Consider the following 25,365-nt stretch of genomic DNA (forward strand, 5'->3'; position numbering starts at 1 on the left):
CGATTTAAAAAGACACTAACAAATAGAATTATCCAAAGATCTGGTGGTTGTCTCAAGTACAACCTTAATGATGTACAGGGTGCCCCACGATAAATTTTGAATTTAAAAATGCAATAATAAAAAACAAAGGTTTGAAAGGTTGATTCATGAAATTTATTATGAAAAATAATTTCGTTCCATTTTTGAGTACATTTTCAATTGTTTCTGGCCTTACGTCATCAATAGCAACTTGAATTTCGTGCTTGAGGTCTCCAATTATTTCTGGATGGTTGGCGTAACATTTATCTTTAACTGCTCCCCAAAGAAAATAATCCAAAACAAACCACATCTTCTACCGATGATACTGAAAACCACCACCCTGCAGCTATAATTATTTCAACATCTTGTACTTGCTTATGTCATTTTCATCCAACCATGAGCAGGCCCAAACTGGCTCGGAAAGTGGATTAACAAGGGTCAGGTGCTGTCCTAGTGTAATATACATGTTCGTGAAAATAGTGCCTTTCTCACGAATATGTAAAGCTTGCTTCATTTAGAATTGGAACAAACTTTTGCTCATATTGTGGCGCTCCTGGTGGACGGATTTGGAAGCTCTTGGCGCCCACGTGTCGGGAATTTTGTCAGCTTCACGTATGATTTTTGACATTCCGAAAATCGACTGTACTTTGTAAACAATCAACATGGAAGCCGAAAGAAGGAAAAAAAATTGTGCACAATTATTTGGAAAATCCATTGTGGTCTGCTTCTAGGCTAGCTAAACAGCTGAAATTGCCCAGAAATACCGTATGGCGCGTTATCAAACGGTATAAGAAAACATTGACGACGATTCGGAAGCCTCAAGCCGATCGTTGGAGTCGAACTGACGACCGGAAATTGCGTGGTAAGATTTTGAAGACGATTAAGAGGAATCCTAATCTGTCGGACCGTGATTTGGCCAGAAAATTCGGTGCTGCCCATAGTACCGTGAGGAGAACTCGACTCCGGGAAGGAATCAAGTCGTATCGAGCTAGCAAACAGCCAAATCGGACCATGAAACAGAATAGTGTGGTCAAAATTCGTGCTCGGAAACTATATGACCAGGTGCTGACCAAGTTCAACGGGTGTCTTCTGATGGACGATGAAACCTGTGTCAAGGCTGACTTCGGTCAAATCCCAGGTCAAAAATTTTACTTGGCAACGGCTCGGGGGGATGTTCCAGCCAAATTTAAATTTGTTTTTGCCGACAAATTTGCAAGAAAATTTATGATTTGGCCGGGCATTTGCAGCTGCGGCAAAAAAACGAAAGTTTTCGTTACAAATAAGACAATGACATCGGAACTATACCAAAAAGAGTGTCTCCAAAAACGAATTTTGCCGTTCATTCGATCCCACGACCATCCTGTAATGTTTTGGCCAGATTTGGCAAGCTGTCATTACAGCAAAGCCGTTTAAGAATGGTATGCAGAGAAAGTGGTCCAGTTTGTTCCGAAAAACCTTAACCCACTCAACTGCCCCCAGTTCCGCCCTATTGAGAAATACTGGGCAATCATGAAGAGGAGACTCAAGGCAAAGGGAAACGTTGTCAAAGACATCAATCAGATGACGACCTGGTGGAATAAGATAGCTAAAACGATGGACGAAGAAGGTGTGCGCCGCCTACTGAGCCGTGTTACAGGAAAAATTCGAGAATTCCTTCAAAACCGCGACGAATAATTTTATCCGTATTTTTTCTTAAAAGTATGAAGAAAACGCTACATTTGTATAAAAAAAGATCTTGAATACAATAATAAATAACTGAAATACAGGCAATTGTCTTTGTTCCAATTCTATTTGAAGCAAGCTTTATATTACATCAGTAGAATCATTTTATCTGGATTTTCTTTTTATTTCGCGGAAAATGTTTTTGCCTTTCTCATACAGAAAGGCTATACAGTCACTGTGAAAACCGACTTTTGAACCGAGGCCTGGAAGTTCGAAAGTCATATACCATTCGACTCAGCTCGACGAACTGATCAAATGTCTGTGTGTGTATGTGTGTATGTATGTATGTATGTATGTGTGTATGTGACTAATAATGTCACTCGATTTTCTCAGAGACTGCTGAGCCGATTTTCACAAACTGGGATTCAAATGAAAGGTCTTACGGTCCCATAGATCGCTATTGAATTTTATCTCGATCCGACTTCCGGTTCCGGAATTACAAGGGAATATGTGCAAATCTATGAGAAAATTCGCATTCAATTTTCTCGGAAATTTCTCAGTAGATTTTCACAAACTAAGATGCAAATGAAAGGTCTTGAAATTCTTTGAAAAGTTTCCGAAAAGTTGATCCAGATCCGACTTCCGGTTCCGGTATTAAAGTGAAATTAGTAAAAGTTTTCAATTTCGTGAGTATTTTTTCACAAGCGATGTCGATACGAAGTGCACATTTTTATAAAATTTCCTGGTATATTCATCTAATTGGCTTTGTTAGTTGGTGGACATATAAATCTACTTTCGGACTATTAGTGCCCGGTTTCCGCTTCCGAACGCCCCGGTAATAGTGAAGAAAAGCTCCAAAAACGGAACTCACTTCGATTTCTTAGCAACGGTTAAACCGATTTTTACAAATCATGATTTAAATTAAAGCTCTCAATGTCTTTGAAGACACTGTGCAATTTCATTTAGATCCGACTTCCGGTTTCGAAACAAATACAAAATGATGGAAAAACGGTGAGCATCGGTAAGTGCTGGTACGGAAGAAGAAAAAAACGCACCCACTTAGCGTGCTTTGTTCCATTTTGTATAGCGTGCAGAGTTGCCACATTTAAATCTATATTTTATGTTGACGATGTCGATCTTTTTTGATACATATTAGAACTTTTGCAAAACAGAAAACATACACGGAAATTGATTTGTTGAAATGAAAATGTTGCTCAATAACTTTTGATGATATTGTAGTAATAAAAGTAGGAGTTATAAAAGTAAACGTAAATACATAACTGTTTACAAATTGAAAAGGTGATGGTAGTTTACGCCAAAGAAATTTTTTGATTTTATTCAAGTTTGAAAAAGAAAATCTTAACAGAATCTTTTGGTGATAAAAAACATAAGTAATATGAGAAATGCATCATTAGTACACCACTAGGTGGATTAAAAAAGGTTTTTTATGATAGTAATACCTTCACATAAGTTAACCATTCTGTAGAAAATTCAAAATTCTTCGAAGAATAAGTTACTTTTCGGGAACAGATTCATCAGAAACTGATTGATGAACGATAAAGTGAACATGAAAACTACCGAAAAAATTACCTTTGGTTTAAACTGTCTCAAACCGGGGAAATTATTCTCTCAATGGAATGACTCTAGATGTGATGAAACACATCTCAGAAGGTAACCCGATTGAACAGAACTCCGTACATGTTCAGAAGTTTTCGACTCAATTCGAAAAAGAAAACATAGAAAACTATCTATATTTAGAAAATTCATTTTACATCTGCCTAAAATTATCAGCTGCTCCTGTTTTCTCGCTTACATTGATCAATATTGTATTTAAGATGCAGGGCTAATGAATACTGCATGTTAGGGTGCTACATACGTATTGGAAAATGTTAGAACACACTGTTTTAATATAAATTTGAGTGTATTAAGGTTGTGACTATTAATTTTTCATATAATGTTTATGTCATACTTTTAAACGTTGTTGTTCCTCATATTTCCATATTTTTGAGATATTGACATGAAAGCTCCATATAATCAACCTTTAAAGCACAATAAAAATACTTTCTCATAATCCACCTAGTGGTGTGAGAATCCATTTCTCTCGTAATTCAAGCAATCTCATTAGAACACGTTTTTTTTCTTTAAAATAATTTCTAACACGAATTTGGGCTGATTCGTAGCTTGTTCATACCGAACATTTTAGAATTTCAATTTTGAATTATTTTTTGGTTTCCGATCAAAAGCTCTCAAAATGCATCAATATGTAAAAAAAACCTGTTTTAATCCACCTAGTGGTATTCTATTCAAAATTTTTCTCTTCGATTTTTGAAAGAAACCAAGAGATTGTTTGTGCATTAACTAGTATAACATACAGAACAAAACAGTGCTTTGATTGCGTAGGTCATCCTTAAGAAAACGAAGTGGGTTCACTATTATATGCACTTCCGCCACAGGAACCCGAGAACCGGTATAATCAAAATCGGTTCGTACGGCCACCAACTAACATGACGTACAAAGTCTACTAGTTTTTATTCAAATTTTGAAGATTTTACACGATTTTGCCATCGCACTCTAGACGGTTTAAATTTTTGTTGTGCCCGAAAATATGCAGTAATTTTTGGTAGGACCATGAAACCTTTCAATTGACCCTAAGATTGGGAATAACGGTTTAGAGTTCAGTTTATAACATTTTTTACGGTTTTTGTTCCGCCAGTTTAAGTGACGGTGTACAATATTGAACACACTTTACCCTATAACTCCGGAACCGGAAGTCGGATCCAAATGAGATTCAGGAATTCCGTATGGGATCCGGAGACCTTTCATTTGAATCTAAGTTTGTGGAAATTGGTCAAACCATCGCTGAGAAAAGTGAGTGAGATCCATTTTGATATATATGACCACTATTTCCGGCACTTCCGGAACCGGATACCGGGAACCAGGATAGTCGGAATCGGTTTGTTTAGTTGCCTACTAATAATGACTATCGATTTGTTTTGTTTTGAGACCAGTTTAGAAAAGTTTTTACGTTTTTTGTTTCGCCGGTTTAAGTGACGGTGTACAATATTGAACACACTTTACCCTATAACTCCGGAACCGGAAGTCGGATCCAGATGAAATTCAGGAATTCCGTATGGGACCACGAGACCTTTCATTTGAACCGAAGTTTGTCAAAATCGGTTAACCATCTCCGAGAAAACCTAGTGAGATTATTTGACACACACACACATACACACACAGACATTGCTCAGCTCGCTGAACTGAGTCGAATAACGGCATAACGACAGAATTAGGAAGATTTTTTCAAATATCATTTATTTTACCTCGGCTTTGATCTTTTCGGTCATGGGAGGATCGTTCAATTGATTGTGCTGTTGAAAATTCAGTTCATTGTAAGAAATTCACAAATAAAGTTATTTAAAGGGGACGGGTATAGCGTGATGGGATAGTCGATGCCTTTCACGCAGCCTGCCTGGGTTCGATTCCCAACCCCGCACATAGGGTCAGAAAGTTTTTCTGGTCCGAAGAGGCAAATGACCTAAGATGTTAAAGCCTCTATAATTGAAACAAAAAAAAAAAAAAAAAAAAAAAAAAAAAAGTTATTTAAACGCACAGAGAAATTCGAATTTAATTTCAAAACAAATCAGTGTCCAAAACGACTGCCATGGCAATATTGGATATTGAAAAGGCATTCGATAATGTGTGGCACGATGGACTGGTGTTCAAACTGCATCGGTATAATTTTCCCATGTATCTTATTAAAATTATCAAAAATTATCTTGTAGATAGAGCATTCCAGGTTTCTTTGAATAATGCACTTTCAGAAAGATTTACTATTCCTGCTGGTGTACCCCAGGGAAGTATCTTAGGTCCCATTCTATACAACATTTTCACATCAGACATCCCACCTCTTCCAGGTGGTGGTGTTCTGTCACAATTTGCTGATGATACTGCCATTCTTTACAAAGGTCGTGTCATTAATGCTCTGAAAAATAAACTACAGACAGGTCTGGACGCTTTAACGGAATATTTTACAAGCTGGAAAATTGTGATCAATGCAGCAAAAACTCAGGTCATCTTGTTTCCACATTCAAGATCTCCAAAACTTGTTCCATCAGACGAATGCAGAATACGATTCGGTGATGAGGTCATTCAATGGTCCGATGAAGTTATCTATCTAGGACTCACCTTTGACAGACATCTGATATTCAGGTCACATGTTGACAAAATCGTTCAAAAATGCAGCATACTCATTAGGTCTCTGTATCCGCTGATTTGTAGAACATCTAAACTATGCCTGAAGAATCAGATGGCTGTCTATAAACAAATCATCTACCCCGCAATTGAATACGCAGTCCCTGTTTGGCGGGGTTGTGCACGAACACACAAACTTAGGCTTCAACGCATTCAAAGTAAGATCTTAAAGATGATTCTAAATCTACCCCCTTGGACAAGGACTCGTGAAGTACATGAGATTGCCTCACTGGATATACTAGAACAAAAATTCGAACAATTCTGCACGAAATTTGAAGAGAGGTGCTCAATCTCTGAAATACAAATAATTCAAAATTTGTACGTATTAGGTTAGGGATAGTTATAAGTAGGTAGACATTTTATAAATAATTAAAATAAATATTATGATTAAACATTAGTATGTAAAACAAGAGTAACTAAAACACCTAATATTAATAACGAATCGTATGAACAACAAAGATGAAAGGCCAAAGGGTCAAAACACTTGTACTGTAAAATGTTGATGTAATACACAAAAATAAGATTAATAAACAGATATTTATGCAAAAAAAAAAAAAAAAAAAAATTCGAATTTAATTTTCATAGATTGGATATTTTTTTCTATCGTGACTTCGTATTGAAATAAAACATTCGCAACGCCAAAGCGGTATCTATGTACATCCAATTAAATTAAAATGAAGGAAAATGTGATAGCGCATACTTTCTAATGAATGACTTAAAAACTTTTCTAAAGTTGCCGTGATTTTATCCTGTAACTCTTGGCAAGCAGCTCAATAAATTGCCTTCTAGATGAGAACCTGTTTGCAGACTTTCCACCCTACGGGGTTTTGCAGTGAAGAGACGAACAGATTAGCACATCATAAGAAAATCCTGAGGGGATAATTTCACACTTACGAAAATCGAGGTGAAAGAAATGATTTCACGTCCCGCCGATGAGCTATCCGTTGCTATGCGGAGATTAGAACAAGAGATGAATTTTCCACTGGTGTCTAGAAACGAACTTAAAAGTGTGTGATAGCTTTGAGGAAAAGCATAATTGGATCGATAAATCAAACATCTAATTGGATGTTTCCAAAGATGATTTATTGGAGTTACGATTCAAGGGAAGTTCATGTTGCCAATTCGAAGTTATTGTTACATTCTGAATTAAATGCTTTTTTTAGCGTCGAATCACTCAAAATAAAATCGATTAGTTATTTAGCTGGATCTAAGGTTTGCAGTATTATGAAAAGGTCTGACAAATGAATAGTTCCGCAAAATCATACACCAATTTCTTACTTGCAGCAAGGATACTCTTTCGATTGGACTTCCCAGAGGGGTTTATGCTCGAAATGAAAATTAAGTTATAACTCGAAATGGAAAATTAAGTTATAACAACTAATCTATAACATCTAGATATGAGACTAGACTAGTAAAACGGGTAAGCCTAGATGTCTTTTAAATATATTATCGCTCAAGGAGACCCCGACGGCTCCGCGGCGTGTTCCGGAGAGTTTTCTGAAGAAGAAGGTTGACAAATTTACCTAGTAACACTTGGTGTGGCAGGCGATTTGTGAGTGTGTTAAATTTAGCAAGCCGTACATAACGACCGACATCATCAAAGAAGAAGGCCTCCAGCAGCGTCTGTTGCCTTTCCTCGGGTCCCAGTCCCACGAAGATGACACTTTGTTTAGGTTGGATCTGGCATCTTGCCGTGAAGCGAACCCGATTTTGGAACCCAGCTAAACCCGACAAATCCAAATTAGCCAGAACTTCGCTCGATATAAATATTCTGGACGAGTATGAAGGAAAACGGCAAAGATTTGAAAAAAGAATGAATGACGGTGTGTAAGAAAAATGATGCAATGGTTGCGTAGAATTTGATGTGTAGTGTTAGATCCAAAGTACAGGCATTTACACTAGGAGAGAAGGTTGAATAAACCTACTTTGAAAAAAAAAATCAAGAAGCAAAACTTTGGTGTTGTGTGGCTCAGTCGATTAACAGACGTACTTTGTGATCCAATGGTTCTCGGTTCAAGTCGCAGCTGTCGCAATTAGGAATAATTTTTTTTTATTTCAGTAAATTTTATGTCATGGCATTTAAGACACCATATTTCCATGTAAATTCGCGTGAACTGCGACGCTCCATTCATGTGCATCTAATAAGATGTAAAATCACAGGTTTTTTTTAAGTGTGTTCGTCGTATTTTCTTAGCTGATGGTCTAATATTACATGTATTAACATGTCAAATGAAATGTTGTGTCTATTTCGATGACGAATTCTGCTGAATTTGCTATAAAATGGTTAATTTTTACGTGCTTTGCGTTGTAAATTTTAGAGAAATGCTACGCTCCTTTTATGTATCGAGATGCAAATTTACATGTTTTTTGTCTGTGTGCAGATTCGGCTTCAAGCGAAAATGGCATAAGAGTGTATAGCTTTCCTGCAGAAGAAAAGAAAATCGTTATCGATAACAACAACTTTGCTTGCAGTTCTTATCATTCCGTTCAATACTGATCAGAGCTGCCAGGCTATGTACATGTGTATTAATTAAAAGTTGAATGGCATTTTTTTTTCAAAATTAGAAAGTCAATGAACATACACAGATAAAAATATTTACATCTATTTGCATGCACATATTTGAGGCAGGAAATTGAATATAAAGTTACTTCTCAGATCTTTACTTTTCAATTTACTTTAAAAGCAAAACTAAGCGCGGAATAAAATATGTTCATTCATTCATAATTCATTTAAAAATCAAGTAGAATACCTTTACTTTTACATCGATGATGGTTTTCATTCAAATTTTTGATTCAATTGAAGTCTATTTCAAAGAATCATGGAATGACATGTCATGTAAATTTCATTATTTTTTTCTGTGTAGTTCATCTCATTGTCGAACTTTCGTCACTTGTCACAAATTTGTGTTACGATATATCCATATATAAATTTCTAAACCGATATGTAAAAATGATGTAAACTGTTAGTGGAAAGAGTGCTCAAAGTTTTCAGTGAGAGAGTCGATTTCGCGAAGTCGAATGAAGAAAACAGCAAATTAGAAGAAAAATTTTCAAAAAGATGTTTATGTTTCGCTTATGTCTTTTTCTCCAATACAAAATCGTATTTATACCTGTCAATGTAGAAAAGATAACCGCGACTGAAATTTTTCTCGGTAGTAGTGTGCCATCTAGTGGCTAGTAGTCATTAGGGTGTTAACGTTTTTTCGGTGACAGAGTGCCATATAGCTGCAAATTGCAGAAACCAATTCAACCATTTATGTTGGTTGTAAACAACGTTTTATTTCTCTAATTCAACTAAAAAATTAGTTGAATGGATATGAAGTTTGCCTTAGCTAAGAAATGACAGCACGTTTAATTGGTGAATTCAACTAAAAAAAAATATCTATTTCAACAAATAACAAATAAATAAGGGAATTAGATTAAAAAATCTAAATTAGCAAAAGTAAGATTTTTTAGCTGTTTAAAAAAATAACTAACTAAAATCAGAAAATCAACTTTTTTTTAAGCCAAAATGGTGATATCGGTCTTTTCGTGTGATTTTTAGAGCTCATAGGTTGATCTTCAGCCAATTTTTTTTGTAATATGTGAATTTCTCCTTATTAAATCCCATACAAACTTTAAACATCGGGTGCAAAAATATAGTTTCTCCGATCGAGCTAAAATTTTGCATGGTGCTTATGGAACCAAAAAAGAATGCGAAAAATTTGGTAAAGCGAGGAAATAAACCTTTTTATCTTTTTCTCATACAATCTTGTCCCATTCTAATGTATATTTGCACTAACATTTCTTTGAAATGTTGTAACTCGGTAACTGTTACAAGCTGGTCTTACAAGCCAGTTGTCGTATGTTCGAGCCCCGATCTGGAAGGATTCTTAGTGTCAGTAGGATCCATAGTACTAGCCATGCAATGATTCTGTACGCTAAGAATCGGCTGCGAAGTCTGTTGAAACAGAAAGGCCAAATTCCACAAAAGGAATGTAATGCCAAGACTTTGCTTTGCGGTAACTGTTATTGTTGGAAAAATGGTGTCGAAGAAAAGGTTCTCCGAAATTGAGTAAGCACTTCAAAAATACATGCACTGAGAAAAAAGGTCGAAAAAATTAAAATAATTTTCCGAAGAAGTCAAATGAAAAAACCCTGTTTTAGTTCACCTAATTGTGTCATGATGACTTTCAAATATGTCATGTTTTCATAAATATCACTGTTGTTTGAATCTTGAGGGAGGATAGTAAAGTTTGATAGTTAAAATTATAAACACATTTCACCCTGTTGTTTCGGAAGTCGAACTCGAGCAAAAGTCAAAAGTAGTCTTTCATTTCACATAGACGAATCAAGCTCCGGCTGAAAGTATCTCAAATAAAGAAAACTAAACTCGTCACTGAGATAATGATAAGAATTTTTTAATTTTCTACCACTGTTTCCGGTATTTTCGGAACCGGGAACTGGGAACCGGTGTAGCTGAAATCGGTTGGTTTGGCCAGCAACTCTCATCATCTCGGTTTGTAAAATGCCTATAAGTTGAAACAATTTTGAGTAAAATTTAAAAGATTTTATTTTATTTTTTTCATAATCGTTCCAAATGTTGGATTTCAACTACATACACACTTCACCCTGTATTTCTGGAATCGGAAGCAGGATCTGGAGAACTCAACTTATGGGAACATAATATTTTTTATTTAAATTTATATTTAATTTGCAAAAATCGGTCCAGCCGTCTTTGACAAATCGGAGTGAATTTTCAGTTTGGAGCACACAATCACTTTTTTCCGGTACTTTCGGAACCGGAAACGAATATCAGGTATACCTAAAATTAATTATTTATTTATTTATTTATATATTATCATTGTTATGTCCATCGGATATAAAAATCTAAATGGACGAGGATGGGAAAAAGCCCATTTGAGTAGCCAATCAAATGGGCGCAAAAACCATTATCATATGAAAAAAAATATGAATAACAATAATTACAATACGAGAATAAAAATAATCACAAATTAACATAGATATGACATATAACATAAAAACAAAGATTGTAAAATATATAGTCAAAGCTCAACAGATCTTTTAATTTTCCTTACAAAGCTACTAGATGATTCTCCAAACTCGAAATGATTTTCCACAGAAGTAAACGTTCGAATACATGCAGCTATCGGTTCATTATATCCAAATAGAGTTCTGTGAAAACTGTTCTGAAGCAGAGTTGAATTTCGCAGCGTTCTGCTTGGAATCCGAAAATTGACTTTGGAACGTAGCTCGAGAGCATCAATTTCTCCGTTTATCAATTTTGCAATGATCAATGCCTGTTGAATTTTTCGTCGGCGTAGCAACGTATCAATCCCTAAAAGCTGACATCTTTCCGTATATTGTGGTAGATTTTCAGATAAGGCAACCAAACCACTGATGCATTTTCAAGAACTGGCCGGACAAGTGAACAGTACAACGCCTTCAGACAATGAGGATCCTTGAAATCCTTAGCAATTATTGAAATGAAACCCAATTCACGTAATGCCTTAGTGATTATAAGTGATCGATGCAAATCAAACGATAGTTTTTCATCAAGCTGTACTCCTAAGTCGCTCACCTGATTAACTCTAGTCAGAACTGAGCCATCAATATTGTAGTCGAATGTTACAGGACTCATTGTTCGATGGAACATAATTACCAGACATTTTGAAACATTAATGAGCAGTTTGTTTTTACGACACCAGTCAACGATACATTTAGATGTGATTTAATTTTCTAGCAGCTAAACAAACCATCACAGGAGTAATTACAAATGTGTTCAAATTGACCATGTCAGCAGGAACGCCAGCCGTTAAAAATAAAACCGAAGTGTTTGGTTCCGGAAGTACAGAAAAAAGCGATCGTTAATATTCCAAGCTGGAATTCAATCCAATTTCTCAGAAACAGTTGAACCGATTTTCAAAAACTAAAAGCTATTACTTGTTCTCATAGGTAGAATTTTGTCCGCATCCGTCTTCCGGTTTCGGAATTATAGGGTCAAGTGTGTATGAAATTGGAACCCGTCATTTAGAGTGATAATGCAAAACAAGGAAAAATTTTTCTTAATTTTGCTCGAAATAGTTCCAATTTGTAGGTTATGTTAGTTGCTGGTCAAACCAACCGATTTCAGCTATACCGGTTCCGGAAGTCCCGGAAATAGTTGCAAATTCTCGAAAAATAAACTCTAAAATCGATTTTAGACGGGCAGGAGTTTTTTTCATCAACGATTCGAGAGTTAGTTGGACAACAACTAACATATGGTGCTACGGTCCAAACGAATAGCTGGATAAAACCTAGAACTGGGTAAACTGTTAATATTTACCACTTTTTACTTGTACTTAACATTAGGATTTGGCCCTATTAATCTCATTCGTCTACCTTTCACCTGCCCTGTTAATTTGATATCAATACGACATACGTAAATGTAAAATCTGTCATTAGAAAATAAGCTTTATATTAATTTTCAACAGAATCACGTTTTTCTTGGTTTAGTAACAGTAACAGTAACAGTAACAGATTTTGAGAAAAGTAATATTCTATTTGTAACACTTCAAAAAGCTTAGGTGCGCACTAATAGTCACCTCTCCCCTACATAGATATTAACATAAAAATATACATACTGATAATTTATTATAATATATGAATTAGTATTATAACATAAACGCTAAATGTGAGTTTTAAACTAAGATTGCTGTGCTGTTAAAGCGTTTAAAATCAAATGTCTGTTATCGTGCACGGTTCATTTTTTGCAGAGAACTCGATGAACGATCCATTCGGGTACGTGATTGTTTCTTTGCTGCCAGAGGAAAATTTTCGCACTCTACACCAAAAAATTTCTGCTTAAATCTCGTATGTGTACTTACTTTGGTAAAATCGAAAGTTTTTGTCAGCATCACAATGGCACTGCAGTTCTCCTGCCACACCATCCTCCAGAAGTCTAACACTGTTTCCTCGGTTGGTCCCTGCGTTACGATGTATGCATTGGGTTTCAATAAACTCTGCACAGGTATTCGGCAGTAGCACGATGGTTCGGTCCGGCGATGTCGCGTGTGCATGTAAAGACACAAGAGGAAGGAAAAACACAAAACTTTGATCAGAAACTGCTGTGCTGACATGCTTCTGGTGACACATATTGGTCCTTCATCTATGGTTTTATGTCGATCTTTTGTATACATTTTAGAACTTTTGCAAAACAGAAAACATACACGGAAATTGATTTGTTGAAACGAAAATGTTGCTCAATAACTTTTGATGATATTGTAGTAATAAAAGTAGGAGTTATAAAAGTTAACGTAATAAGAGTCTAATAAGCCTAATAAATAGTATGATTAAAAGCAATTATAGTAATAAAATAGCAAGAGTAATAATGTTCACATAAAGAGTAATTGGGGCTGATTATCGAAATTTGGCACTCTACTTTCCCAAAATCATAGGAAACCTTTCTTTTTCACTTAAATTTTAGTAAGTACGTCGTTAGTGATGAACAATTTTAAACGGTAATCGGTTAAAATTCCTTTTTGATCGAAATTTTAAATTCAAGTCGGGTCGATGAAACTTAAGACTCGTAGTCAAATTTATTAAAATCTTGTAGTAAATTTGACTACGAATTATAACAGGTCACCGATTGTGGCTGAACACCCAAACTAAATCTTAAGAATTTAAGTTTAATTCATATTGAAACAAACAATACACAAAAAATAATTTCACAAAGTTTTTAGAGGGCCGGGTCTAGCGATGTAGAGTAGATGCTTTTCACGCAGTCCACCTGGGTTCGATTTCGAAAATTTTAGAATTTTTGCCCCTTTGTTCTGTGATGGGAATCACGCTATGGCCGCTCCCCAATTTCAGAAAGTTGTGTAGAAATGAGTTTTGTTAGTTAGTTCCAATTACTTTTACCCCACGGTTACAGTACAGTCTGTTCCAAAACAAAAACGGCGTAGTTTTTGATAGTGGAATAAAAAGTATTCAAATTTAATTTTCTTTGTTGAATTGTATAATTGGTCGACTATGACACAGTAGATTTAGATTTGTCGGGATACCCGAATTTTTATTGGAGCTCCTGTGACCTCTAGTGTAAACCATAAGACTCAGCTGAACTGGATCAGAAAATGTCTGTGTGTGTGCATCTTTGAGGTTTTTTTATCCGCTTAATTTTCTCGGAGATGACTGAACTGATTTCAACAAGCTTAGGCCCATTTGAAAGCTACGTTTGGGTTATTGATAAAGGTAGAAGATCAAATAGATAGCACTTACGGTGCCATAGATATATTGGTATTAATGAGGTATCTGACAAAACGCACTTTTTTCCTTTCCACTTAATTTCTTCTGAGATGGCAAAATTGATTTCTAAAAAGTCTCATTTGAACGCTACCATCGAGTCATTGATCGAGTTTGAAGATAAGATGGCTTACGATGTGTTTGAAAGCTATTATTGAGTTATTGATCAGGGATATAATTTTGTAGGTGACGTAACCGACAAATCATATTTTTTTTCAATAGGTTTCTTGATCACTTATCAAAATAGCTCCAGAATCAGCATTATTGTTCATTCGTCAAGTTTTCTCAGAGATCCCTGACCAATTACGAAAATCTTAGGCGTTATTGAATCATTGTTAAAGTTCGAAGACCAAATAACGAACATTTCCTGATCCAGACATATAACAGTATAAGTAACGTAACCGGCAAGTCGACCTTTTTCTATCCGGATTCTGTTTTCTTAGAGGGGGTTCAATGATAAAATTCAAATGTATTATTGCAGATACGTTCAGTTCCGCGAATGTTACCGAATAAGCGACGTAAGTGTTGACTTAATCCCCGGAACAATCTGAACTAACCCGAATCAATTTACCTGTATTCGTGTCAAAAATTCGGCGGCAGCTAAAAATATCAAAATGTCGTGGAGAAGAAAATGAAAGACAGAAGAAAAGAAGTGAAAAGGTACAAAGAGATAAAAAATGACGATAACTTTCCTGAACGTGGGAAAACAAGAGCAGCGAGGACGGAGGATTAACGCTTCCCTTACTACATGGAGTGAAAAGTCCCGGGCCTCTCACTGAAAAGACGTGAATAGTTTCGAACCATGTATATTTTTGTTGAGAACAAACCTCTAGATGGCCCAAACCAACATTTCATGACAATCTATCCACTAGTGCTTGAATAACAGCTGATCGTGTCAGATGAGTTCAAGTTTTCATCAAGCTATGAAAAAAGTCTTGATAAAACATCAACAGTGAAATTGAATGATTTCACCATCCCCCATATTCTCCAGACCTGACCACCAAGCGACAATTATCTATTTCCACACCTGAAAAGGTTCCTCTTGGGAAAGAAATTTTCGTCGAATGCTGAGGTCATTGTAGAAACGGAAGCCTATTTTGAGGCCCTGACAAATCTTTTATTTTCAAAGGGCATCAAAAAGTTGGAGGACCGATGAGTTAAGTGTATCGCTCTAGATGAAGATTATACTGAAGAATAAAATAGTTTTCACTGTAAAAAAGAACTTTTTCTTTGTTAGGCTCGGGACTTCTCATTCCATGTATGTATTGGAAACCACCTTAGCTGAGCGAAGAAACATTAAAATCGCGCTTAGTTGATAGCGATAATTCCGAATGAAGTAAATTTTTAGGTGCGGTTTGGAGTGAAACGTGTCTGGTTGAGAAACAGTACCCTTCCAATACTTTCTTTACTTGCGAAATACTCGTTCCTCCTTTCTTGTGGAACAGACTGCTGATCTCTATTGATCTCATCGTGCCATCAATAGAACATAAAAAACGTCATTGCCCGGGACATTGAAAAATTTGAAAAAAATTTATAATTTTCCATTGATTTGAAAAAAAAAAACTTAACATAAAGAAAAACAGTTTAAAAATTGATCTTCTCTAGCTCCCTCAAGCAGTATCGACCAAACGGCTAACAATCAAAATCTTTTTTGACAAGTCGGGTTATTAATATTGACTTTATTCTTCAAACATTCGCACAAAGAGAAGCACGGCGGAGTCAATTTTTTATATCTTTGCGATCTGTCAATATCGTAAGTAAATCCGCAAATTTTTATTTTCACTCTTTTATTTGAGACATATGTCGCTTTCGCTTGAGTTCAAACTGGGTTAGCGGGTGTCAAGCGAAAACGACAATAGTTAAACTAAACTGATGACGAAATGAAAAAATCGAACTGTTATATTTAGATTTTTCAGTAATTCAACTTAGAAATTAGAAAAAAGCAACATTAATTCAGGACAAAACTCATCTTCAGTTTGCTTTTATACACAAAATAAATAGATTTCGGCAAAACAAAAGAAAAATAATACAGTGTGTAAATAATAACACGATTTTGCAATGAGTAAACCAAACCAACAAAAGGGACCGCCTGAAATTCGAAAAGATAGCGTTGTTTTTCAAACGTTGCTATCAATTACAAACGTGCTCGGTTTTTACCATCGGCACGAGAAAAGTGGTGCATTTGTTGCAACTAAATAAGATGAATAGCGTAATCTACGTTCAGTTTAATAAGGAGTGCAATGAAATTGAGTTTGATAAAGATAATAATAATATGCACAATTTAGAGCATAAAAAATGTGTACAATATACCAGTTTATGTAGAGAATGATGCCATAGACGTCTGTGTGAGTGACCTGCACTTAACCGTTAAAGATTTTTTATATTCAAAACACCATGATCAAATGGAAAAAATCGAAACACCATCCGATTGAAAAAATATTTCCATCATGCAAAGGAAGTGAGGGGAAATTTTTTCCTGGTATCTTAAATGGCGTACATTTGTTAAGCATGCGATTAAAGAAGCCTTTACGATATTATGCGGAGAGAATTTCGGGTGTCACATTAAAAGCATCTATTGACAACATGTTAATATTGCGAAAAACCTGTTCACTACAGTGAACCATGCGAGAACTGAATAAGAAGCCATCTGCACCCAAGGATAATAATATTACCTCTACAGCGATCATCAACAACGATGAAACACTCTCATCAACGAAACCATCATCCGCAACCAATATACAACAAGATACGGCCGTTTCAGTAACAAACAAACCCTACGCCTGGACAAATAATAGCAATAAGCTAAGGAAACCTCGCAACGATGATTCCACCAAATGAACAAATGGCCGAAAACGTGAATAGTAAACTATTGCCTCTCTCCTCTTAATTCGCTGTTCATCAATGAGAGCGCTACTCTCCCAAGAGAAACTCTCAACTAAACTCAGTTTTAAGAGTATACAATCTTTTCAATTGAAATTTTATGGTAAAGCTCACGCAAATGATCAAAACAAAAATTGTTGTTCATAAAAAAACATCCTTTGCGATGGATACCGTTGACCATTTAAGATTCCGAACTATCCAATAAGTTTACGTGATTAATGCATGCCCCCTTTGAAGTAATCAACAATCAAAGAAGAGTGATTTGAGTAAAAGTAAGAAGAGTAAGATGATTTAGAATAAGAGTAACTAGAAAAAAAGTTAAGTGAGTGCAATTTCTCTAATGATAAATGTAAAAATAGAAGATAAATGCGTATAAGCAACTAATAGGAATATGAATAAAAAGAATGAAAGTAGCATGAGTAAAAATAACAGTAATGATAAAAGTACAACATAAAAGTGTTAGTAATATGAGACAACCAACAACGGTAAAAGTAACGAAAACAAACATAATAAGAGCAAGAGGAACAAGAAAAATATTAGTAGTTGTTACTGTGGGTAGTAGGAATTGGATTTATTACTTTAAGGGTAAGAGTAAGAGTAAGAGTAAGAGTAAGAGTAAGAGTAAGAGTAAGAGTAAGAGTAAGAGTAAGAGTAAGAGTAAGAGTAAGAGTAAGAGTAAGAGTAAGAGTAAGAGTAAGAGTAAGAGTAAGAGTAAGAGTAAGAGTAAGAGTAAGAGTAAGAGTAAGAGTAAGAGTAAGAGTAAGAGTAAGAGTAAGAGTAAGAGTAAGAGTAAGAGTAAGAGTAAGAGTAAGAGTAAGAGTAAGAGTAAGAGTAAGAGTAAGAGTAAGAGTAAGAGTAAGAGTAAGAGTAAGAGTAAGAGTAAGAGTAAGAGTAAGAGTAAGAGTAAGAGTAAGAGTAAGAGTAAGAGTAAGAGTAAGAGTAAGAGTAAGAGTAAGAGTAAGAGTAAGAGTAAGAGTAAGAGTAAGAGTAAGAGTAAGAGTAAGAGTAAGAGTAAGCGTAAGAGTAAGAGTGAGAGTAAGAGTAAGAGTAAGAGTAAGAGTAAGAGTAAGAGTAAGAGTAAGAGTAAGAGTAAGAGTAAGAGTAAGAGTAAGAGTAAGAGTAAGAGTAAGAGTAAGAGTAAGAGTAAGAGTAAGAGTAAGAGTAAGAGTAAGAGTAAGAGTAAGAGTAAGAGTAAGAGTAAGAGTAAGAGTAAGAGTAAGAGTAAGAGTAAGAGTAAGAGTAAGAGTAAGAGTAAGAGTAAGAGTAAGAGTAAGAGTAAGAGTAAGAGTAAGAGTAAGAGTAAGAGTAAGAGTAAGAGTAAGAGTAAGAGTAAGAGTAAGAGTAAGAGTAAGAGTAAGAGTAAGAGTAAGAGTAAGAGTAAGAGTAAGAGTAAGAGTAAGAGTAAGAGTAAGAGTAAGAGTAAGAGTAAGAGTAAGAGTAAGAGTAAGAGTAAGAGTAAGAGTAAGAGTAAGAGTAAGAGTAAGAGTAAGAGTAAGAGTAAGAGTAAGAGTAAGAGTAAGAGTAAGAGTAAGAGTAAGAGTAAGAGTAAGAGTAAGAGTAAGAGTAAGAGTAAGAGTAAGAGTAAGAGTAAGAGTAAGAGTAAGAGTAAGAGTAAGAGTAAGAGTAAGAGTAAGAGTAAGAGTAAGAGTAAGAGTAAGAGTAAGAGTAAGAGTAAGAGTAAGAGTAAGAGTAAGAGTAAGAGTAAGAGTAAGAGTAAGAGTAAGAGTAAGAGTAAGAGTAAGAGTAAGAGTAAGAGTAAGAGTAAGAGTAAGAGTAAGAGTAAGAGTAAGAGTAAGAGTAAGAGTAAGAGTAAGAGTAAGAGTAAGAGTAAGAGTAAGAGTAAGAGTAAGAGTAAGAGTAAGAGTAAGAGTAAGAGTAAGAGTAAGAGTAAGAGTAAGAGTAAGAGTAAGAGTAAGAGTAAGAGTAAGAGTAAGAGTAAGAGTAAGAGTAAGAGTAAGAGTAAGAGTAAGAGTAAGAGTAAGAGTAAGAGTAAGAGTAAGAGTAAGAGTAAGAGTAAGAGTAAGAGTAAGAGTAAGAGTAAGAGTAAGAGTAAGAGTAAGAGTAAGAGTAAGAGTAAGAGTAAGAGTAAGAGTGAGACCAAAATAAAAGCAAGTAAATCAGTAGGGATGAGAATAGGAGAAATAATAAGAATGGAGGTCAAAGCAAAACAGAGATCAGGAATGAGACTAGGAGTAAGCTTCAATTTAAAATTAATCATTTGCTGTTCTACTTACATCGACATAGGACGCGTTTACGTAATCGGTGTCTGGGATGCTTTCAAATTTTCTGAGCACGACCCTGTTGTAGTCGTATGGAATGCATTTGGGATTTTGGTTTTTGTGGGCATTGGACTTCCGAACTGCGTGCCTGCACGTATTAGTCTCAACCTTCACAGCCGTCTGGAATTCGAGCTTATACAGGATGGGAAACTTCCGCCGCTGCTCGCACAGCTTGGGGAAATGCCGCAGTTCAGTGGGTTTGTCAGGCATCGTTTGCGACAGCGGATTCTTTTCATCTGCAGTAGAATATGATATGATACAGACATAAGCGAATGAAAAATTATTGGTTTGAAACCACTTCACATTTTCGACAAAGACCTCTTGTCCTGTACAACGTTTCATCGAGATTCAATTAAAATGACGATTTTCTGAAATCGAAAAGCTCTACTAGCGCTCGATGGTACTCAAGAATGGTTGAGGAGGTTCAGATGAAAAAGAATGATTTTATTTTTTTTTGTAGAAAAGAATCGTTTGAGTGTTCTATTGGATTGCAAGCGATGACTATGAGCCTTGTACGAATGACTAGATTGATTGCTGCATTTTAATGATACAGAGGGAAGTTTTTTATTAAAAGGTGTAGCGGCAAATAATACTTTATATTGGATCTCAATTTTAATTGATTCTGAATGCATTGTAAGGAAAATAGGTTTCCAACGAAGGCTAAACTTACCTCTGGCTGATATTTTAATTTTATCTGAAATGAGTCCATCAAGGCAGCAGTTAACGTCAAATGGGATGCATGAGAAACAGGAAAATTTCGTTAGAACTAAGTTTTGAAAACTTTGCAGAAATTTATGCAAACGAACTTGGAAAGTTTTCTCTAACGCATTTGGTTCGTCTGGTTACGAGACTGTCATTGCAAACTTGTCGCTGCGGACACAGCATTTCACTTACCTAAAGAAATTAAACCACTATTTAACATGCTTAACTTTATAGTGTTTGGTATGGAAACTAGGCTGGTGGAAGTGAGTGTCTTTTTCTTTTTTGGCTTCTCCAGATCGGCATAGCGCGAGGTGGACCTGAAATTGGATGTAAGCAAAAACAAATAAAAAACAATTAGTATATTTCGTATGAGATAAGAGACTGTTCACAAAATTGTAAAACCAAATCGTTTTCACTGTGAGCGAAAGTATCGAAATTAAATCGCATTGGTTTTGCTTTTAATATAGTTCGATAGAACTTTCTCTTTATTATTCACTGTAAAAATCAGATAAGTAAATTTAGTTAAGAATACCGGTTTCAGTTTTTTCGAATGTAAAACGCGGATAAAAACATTGAGTAGATCAATCAGCTTTATCAAATCGAAATTTAATTTGAACTATAAGCGTCACCACTTTAGTATAAGTCTGGTTTTGATATATGGCGCGCGAAACTGAGTTTTTCATTGATATATATCTTAACAAATTAGTTTGCGATTAAGTGTAAAGAAAAATGTTGTATTATTTATAATGAAATATTGTTTTGTGAAGATAAGCATAGAAAACTGAATTTTCTAATCACTGCTGAATCGACAAATATCAACTAGAAAAGCATTGGGAGTGTGATTTCTGTCATTTACCAATCGATTCGAAATGATTTTGTTTTCATGTGAAACTACAGAACAAGACATTTGATGTTGCTCAATATTTTCAGAAAGGTTCAGTTTTTTTCATCGGCGAATTTATTCATCATGTATTCTGCAAAGGGTTGAGATATAACGGCTATGAAAATTTATTTGCCAAAAATCGAGAATCGTATCAGATATATTCAATGTGCGAACTTTTTTCTTACATATCATCGAGCAGAATGTTCGCTAGTGAACTTTTGACAGCTGATTTTTGCCTTGTGAAATCAGTATCAGTGAGAATCGCATTTGCAAAAAATCAGTTCTGAACTTTTCTGCAGTAAGTTTTCTGATCGATGATTTTTTGTCTAAAATAACTTGTGAAAAATTTCAGTCGCGATTTTCCCAACGCTGCCTGGGTATATTACTTTTAATCGTTTCCAATAGTGAACGAAGCAACAAAAAACATCCACTGTGAATACTTTGCTTGACATTGCTGAATGAGAGACCTATATTAGAGAGAAACTGGATACGTGAGAGTATATGCTACTGAGCAGACCAGTTTCCTTGCTTGGTAAATTGGCTGTGTTCTCTGTCTCAGTTAACACAAGAACTAAGCAATACATGACAATGCAAGGAAAAAAAACGTTAGTACTACACAAGATCGAAGAACTTTTCTCCACGGCGTGCTACAAGACGCAAAGCATGGTAATAGAGGCCATGTTTACGATGTTTTTTCAGTGTAGGTTTACAGAAATCATTTTTGAACATAATGTTTGTACTCCAAGAACAAATTTGATCACAAAAAATATTTTAAACATATGAAGGCATAAATTTTGCATTTGAGCCAGTTTTCAAAACGATCAATTTGTTTCTTGGGATTTTACACTGTATATATATCCTAGAAACACAAAAAGCAATGTTTTTTTAATTAATATTCATCGGAACTAAATGTTATGAATCTAGTTTTCTCATAGGCATCTTCAATATGAGAAACATTCATCAAATGCTAACCTCATGAAGCATACTCATCAGCAGGCGCACATATTCATGAATTAATAAACGAACGAAGCAGCTCATGAGCATGAGTTTTCAGTAGTTATCGAGTCTTTGTAGAAGGAAAATTTTGTTCGGCCCAATTCGCCGGATGAACACGAATCAACCCTTGGACAATTACAAAAAATAAAAATTTCCCCTTTAAACTTAATATAACGTTCCGATTGACGTTTATGTTTATGACACCACTATTTTTTATTTAACGATTGTGAAGAACACTTTTCAGTTCGCAATTTTACTCGAAGCTGTTCGAAACAGAACATTTGCTGATGAGAACAAAAAATATCGCTCGCAATTGCACACACAGAGAAAAAAAGTGAAACTAATTAAACTTAGGCTTATTACAACGATTTCGAAGTTTAGCTTTTAGAGCCAGCAAATTTTTTTGACCCTTTGTTCGGGGGTTGAGATTCGAACCCAGGCGAGCTGCATGAAAGCATAGCCCATCACACTAGACCCGCCCCCCCAACGATTTATTTTATTGAACTAGTGGTAACAGAAACCTGACTCGGTACTGTAAATATTGTTTCATGAAATCACAAAATAAGTTGTTTCCGGGTTAGTTAGCTTCAATGAGTTCCTCGATTTGAACTGTTGCACTAACTGTTTTATTTTTCTAAACTTGCCTAATTTTTCGGAGTGTAGCAGACGAAAAAGTTGCAATATGGTTGCGCGACGAGCATTTTTATCGAACGCGGCCTGTGCACTATTGAAAAAAAAATCTTATCACGATTCTAATTTCAAATTTAACATGACAATTACTTGGTTACTTAACCAAGAAATATAAATGGGCTAAATCATGCGATTCCTTCTAAATTAAACATCGAACAAGTTATTGTAGACTTAAAAACAGGTCTGAAATACTGCAATCTACCCTTTTCAAAAATTAATGACGTTAGAACTATTGTAGCTGACGTCATTATAAAAATTCTACTCATGGAACAAAACTTAGGAGAAAAAAAATTTCTAAATGAATTGCGTGAAAAGCCTGTATTCTACATAAAGGCTGATGAGGGAAATAAAGTGGTTATTTTAGACAAAGAAGAATATGATGCCCAGATAACCCGTAAAATCGACAGTAGCTGTTTTAGAAAACAAAGAACTGACCCCTTCCCTGACATTGTAAAACGAGTTGATAAAACTAAAAGATAGCAACCCGAACTTCGATATAAATCTCAATCACCCCAAGGTATCCAACTCTACTTTACCCAAAATAAAGGGCTTACGAAAAACTCACAAACCTGGTGATGAAGTGAGGGAAATTATTTCTTCAGTTGGAGTCTCAACCAGAAAATACCCAAATGGCTGGTAAAAGAATTTGAACATTTAGGGGTTAACCAAATTTTGTGCTAGGGCACAAAACCGTTTTTATTATTTTTACGTTTCGTCTTTGACTCATCAGTGCAGAGCAGTTCAAATTGATCTGCTTAGTGCTAAACTCGGCAGTTCAATTTGAACCGCTAAGCGGACGTAAAGTTTCTGCTATTTACCGAACACTTTTTGTTTTGCAACGGAGTGCAATGTCTTTTCTGACGTGCCGAACGAAAACGTGTTTTCGACTATTAACCGCAATAACAATTTGAACTGCTCTGCACTGATGAGTCAAAGACGAAACGTAAAAATAATAACAACGGTTATGTGCCCTAGCACAAAATTTGGCTAACCCCTAAATGACCAAACCTGCATCGGCCAGAAATAGTTGAAAACACGTTTTCGTTCGGCACGTCAGAAAAGACATTGCACTCCGTTGCAAAACAAAAAGTGTTCTGTAAATAGCAGGAACATTACGTCTGCTTAGCGGTTCAAATTGAACTGCCGAGTTTAGCACTAAGCAGATCAATTTGAACTGCTCTGCACTGATGAGTCAAAGACGAAACGTATTTCATATGCAATTCAGAAGAGTTCTTGAGACGAAAGTCTTAAGATATTAAAACGACTAAAGTGTGTGTACTTTCAATTGAATCAAATCAAACGATGAAATGGGTTCTTTATTCTGCATATCATTTTACACATCCCAGAATCACCAGCGACAATTCAAGTGCTGAAAAAGTAGCTAATTTAATTTGTTCCTTTATTGTTGAAAATCTTGACAGTTAGAAGTGTAAGCGTAATACTATATCCCAACGATGTCCATCTTTCTCGTAGCATCCGTCCTTTTCTTTCGATTCTTACTTCCAGTGACGTTTTGTGCGGAGCAATGACATCAGTAAATGGTAGAAAAAACGTTCCACTTCAAATAAAGGGAATGACGTTATTGGGAAACTTTTTAAATTGTTCAAGTTGATTGATTAACATGAAATGAAGCTAGGAGTGAGGATCAAGGTAAGAACATAGCAGTTATTTGGTTTGATTTGATGCCTGCGAAAACTGGAAATGGGGAAATTACACCTATGTTTATCTCATTTGTCGAGACACTACGATGGATGTATCTTATGAAATGAAATTAGAACGAATATTTTTTATTTGTTTGTAATAAATGTTATAAAACCAAAATCGGCATGAGAACATGGAATATTTGAATCATTATAAAGTAAGAATAGTTAATGTAGATAATTTCATTCTTACTTAAGGTATTGATGAAAGATGGATACGCTGCTGGATACAAGTAGTGCGGATTTTAACGCTGTGCAAGCTAAATTTTGACGCCATTTTTCACAACTGAAAAGCAAATGTCAGAAGGCATGGTGCTGCACATATACAAATTTGAAATAAGGGATGGACACAATTTGATTCCATTCTTACCAGCTTACTCAAACCTAGGTTTATACTTTGTCGTGGTTCGCTCTATGTGCATTAATTAGCAGTGGAAGTATTCACATGAGTTTCGGAGTATTCGAAGAAAATATGCGCATAAGTCTCGGAGTAACGTCAAGCTATAAGATGCTAAGTGGATTGGTAAGCTAGATGTATAGAAATCCGACTCTAAGGGTTGACGGTAATTTAAGCTTAAGTCACTGTCAACTGTATGTCGTACGGTAAGTACTACCCCTACGGGAAGATGGCTGAAAAAGAAGTTTTTTTTTTGAAGTGCGTAAGAAAGCTGGAGGGTCTTATCCATCTTGGCGTCGAGTAAGAAGGTTGGGCAAGTTAGGTGTCGGTTCGGTTAGATGAACTTATAGTCGGTCTTGTGTTAAGTTACATAAACTATACGCAATTATCGTGAGAGACAATTATGTGGTGGAACATAAATTAGAACGAAGTTACGCGAACGCGCTCCACGAATGGTTTAGTGTCCAATTTGATCTGGAGGGCTAAAAAGAGGCTTACGGGCCAGCCATTTGCCTAAACCGTGGATGTAACTCGCTATACGTCATATGCAAGTCGGAGACCGGTTCATTTGGTAAGTTCTTCTGCTTTTGCTAAATATAGATTATCTCCGAGCAGCGTGCATCAGAA

At 35.6% G+C, this 25,365-nt stretch overlaps 1 protein-coding gene across 11 annotated transcripts in view; it reads right to left on the minus strand.

Annotated features, from left to right (window-relative positions):
- LOC131428403 (receptor-type tyrosine-protein phosphatase mu) overlaps positions 1–25,365 on the minus strand; it is a 300,376-nt gene that overhangs the window by 36,570 nt on the left and 238,441 nt on the right. For all 11 annotated transcript variants that reach the window (XR_009229375.1, XM_058592347.1, XM_058592346.1 and 8 more), the window contains 4 exons: positions 20,265–20,389; positions 20,041–20,064; positions 19,326–19,606; positions 12,798–12,932 (listed from right to left, as the gene is read on the minus strand). Coding sequence is in view for 10 of the 11 variants with exons in the window: in XM_058592347.1 (XP_058448330.1) it covers positions 12,798–12,932; positions 19,326–19,606; positions 20,041–20,064; positions 20,265–20,389 (565 nt within the window). In the remaining variant the exon portion in view is untranslated. The remainder of the gene's footprint in view (positions 1–12,797; positions 12,933–19,325; positions 19,607–20,040; positions 20,065–20,264; positions 20,390–25,365) is intronic.

This window comes from Malaya genurostris, chromosome 2 (assembly GCF_030247185.1).
Source record: "Malaya genurostris strain Urasoe2022 chromosome 2, Malgen_1.1, whole genome shotgun sequence".
Taxonomy (NCBI): domain Eukaryota; kingdom Metazoa; phylum Arthropoda; class Insecta; order Diptera; family Culicidae; genus Malaya; species Malaya genurostris.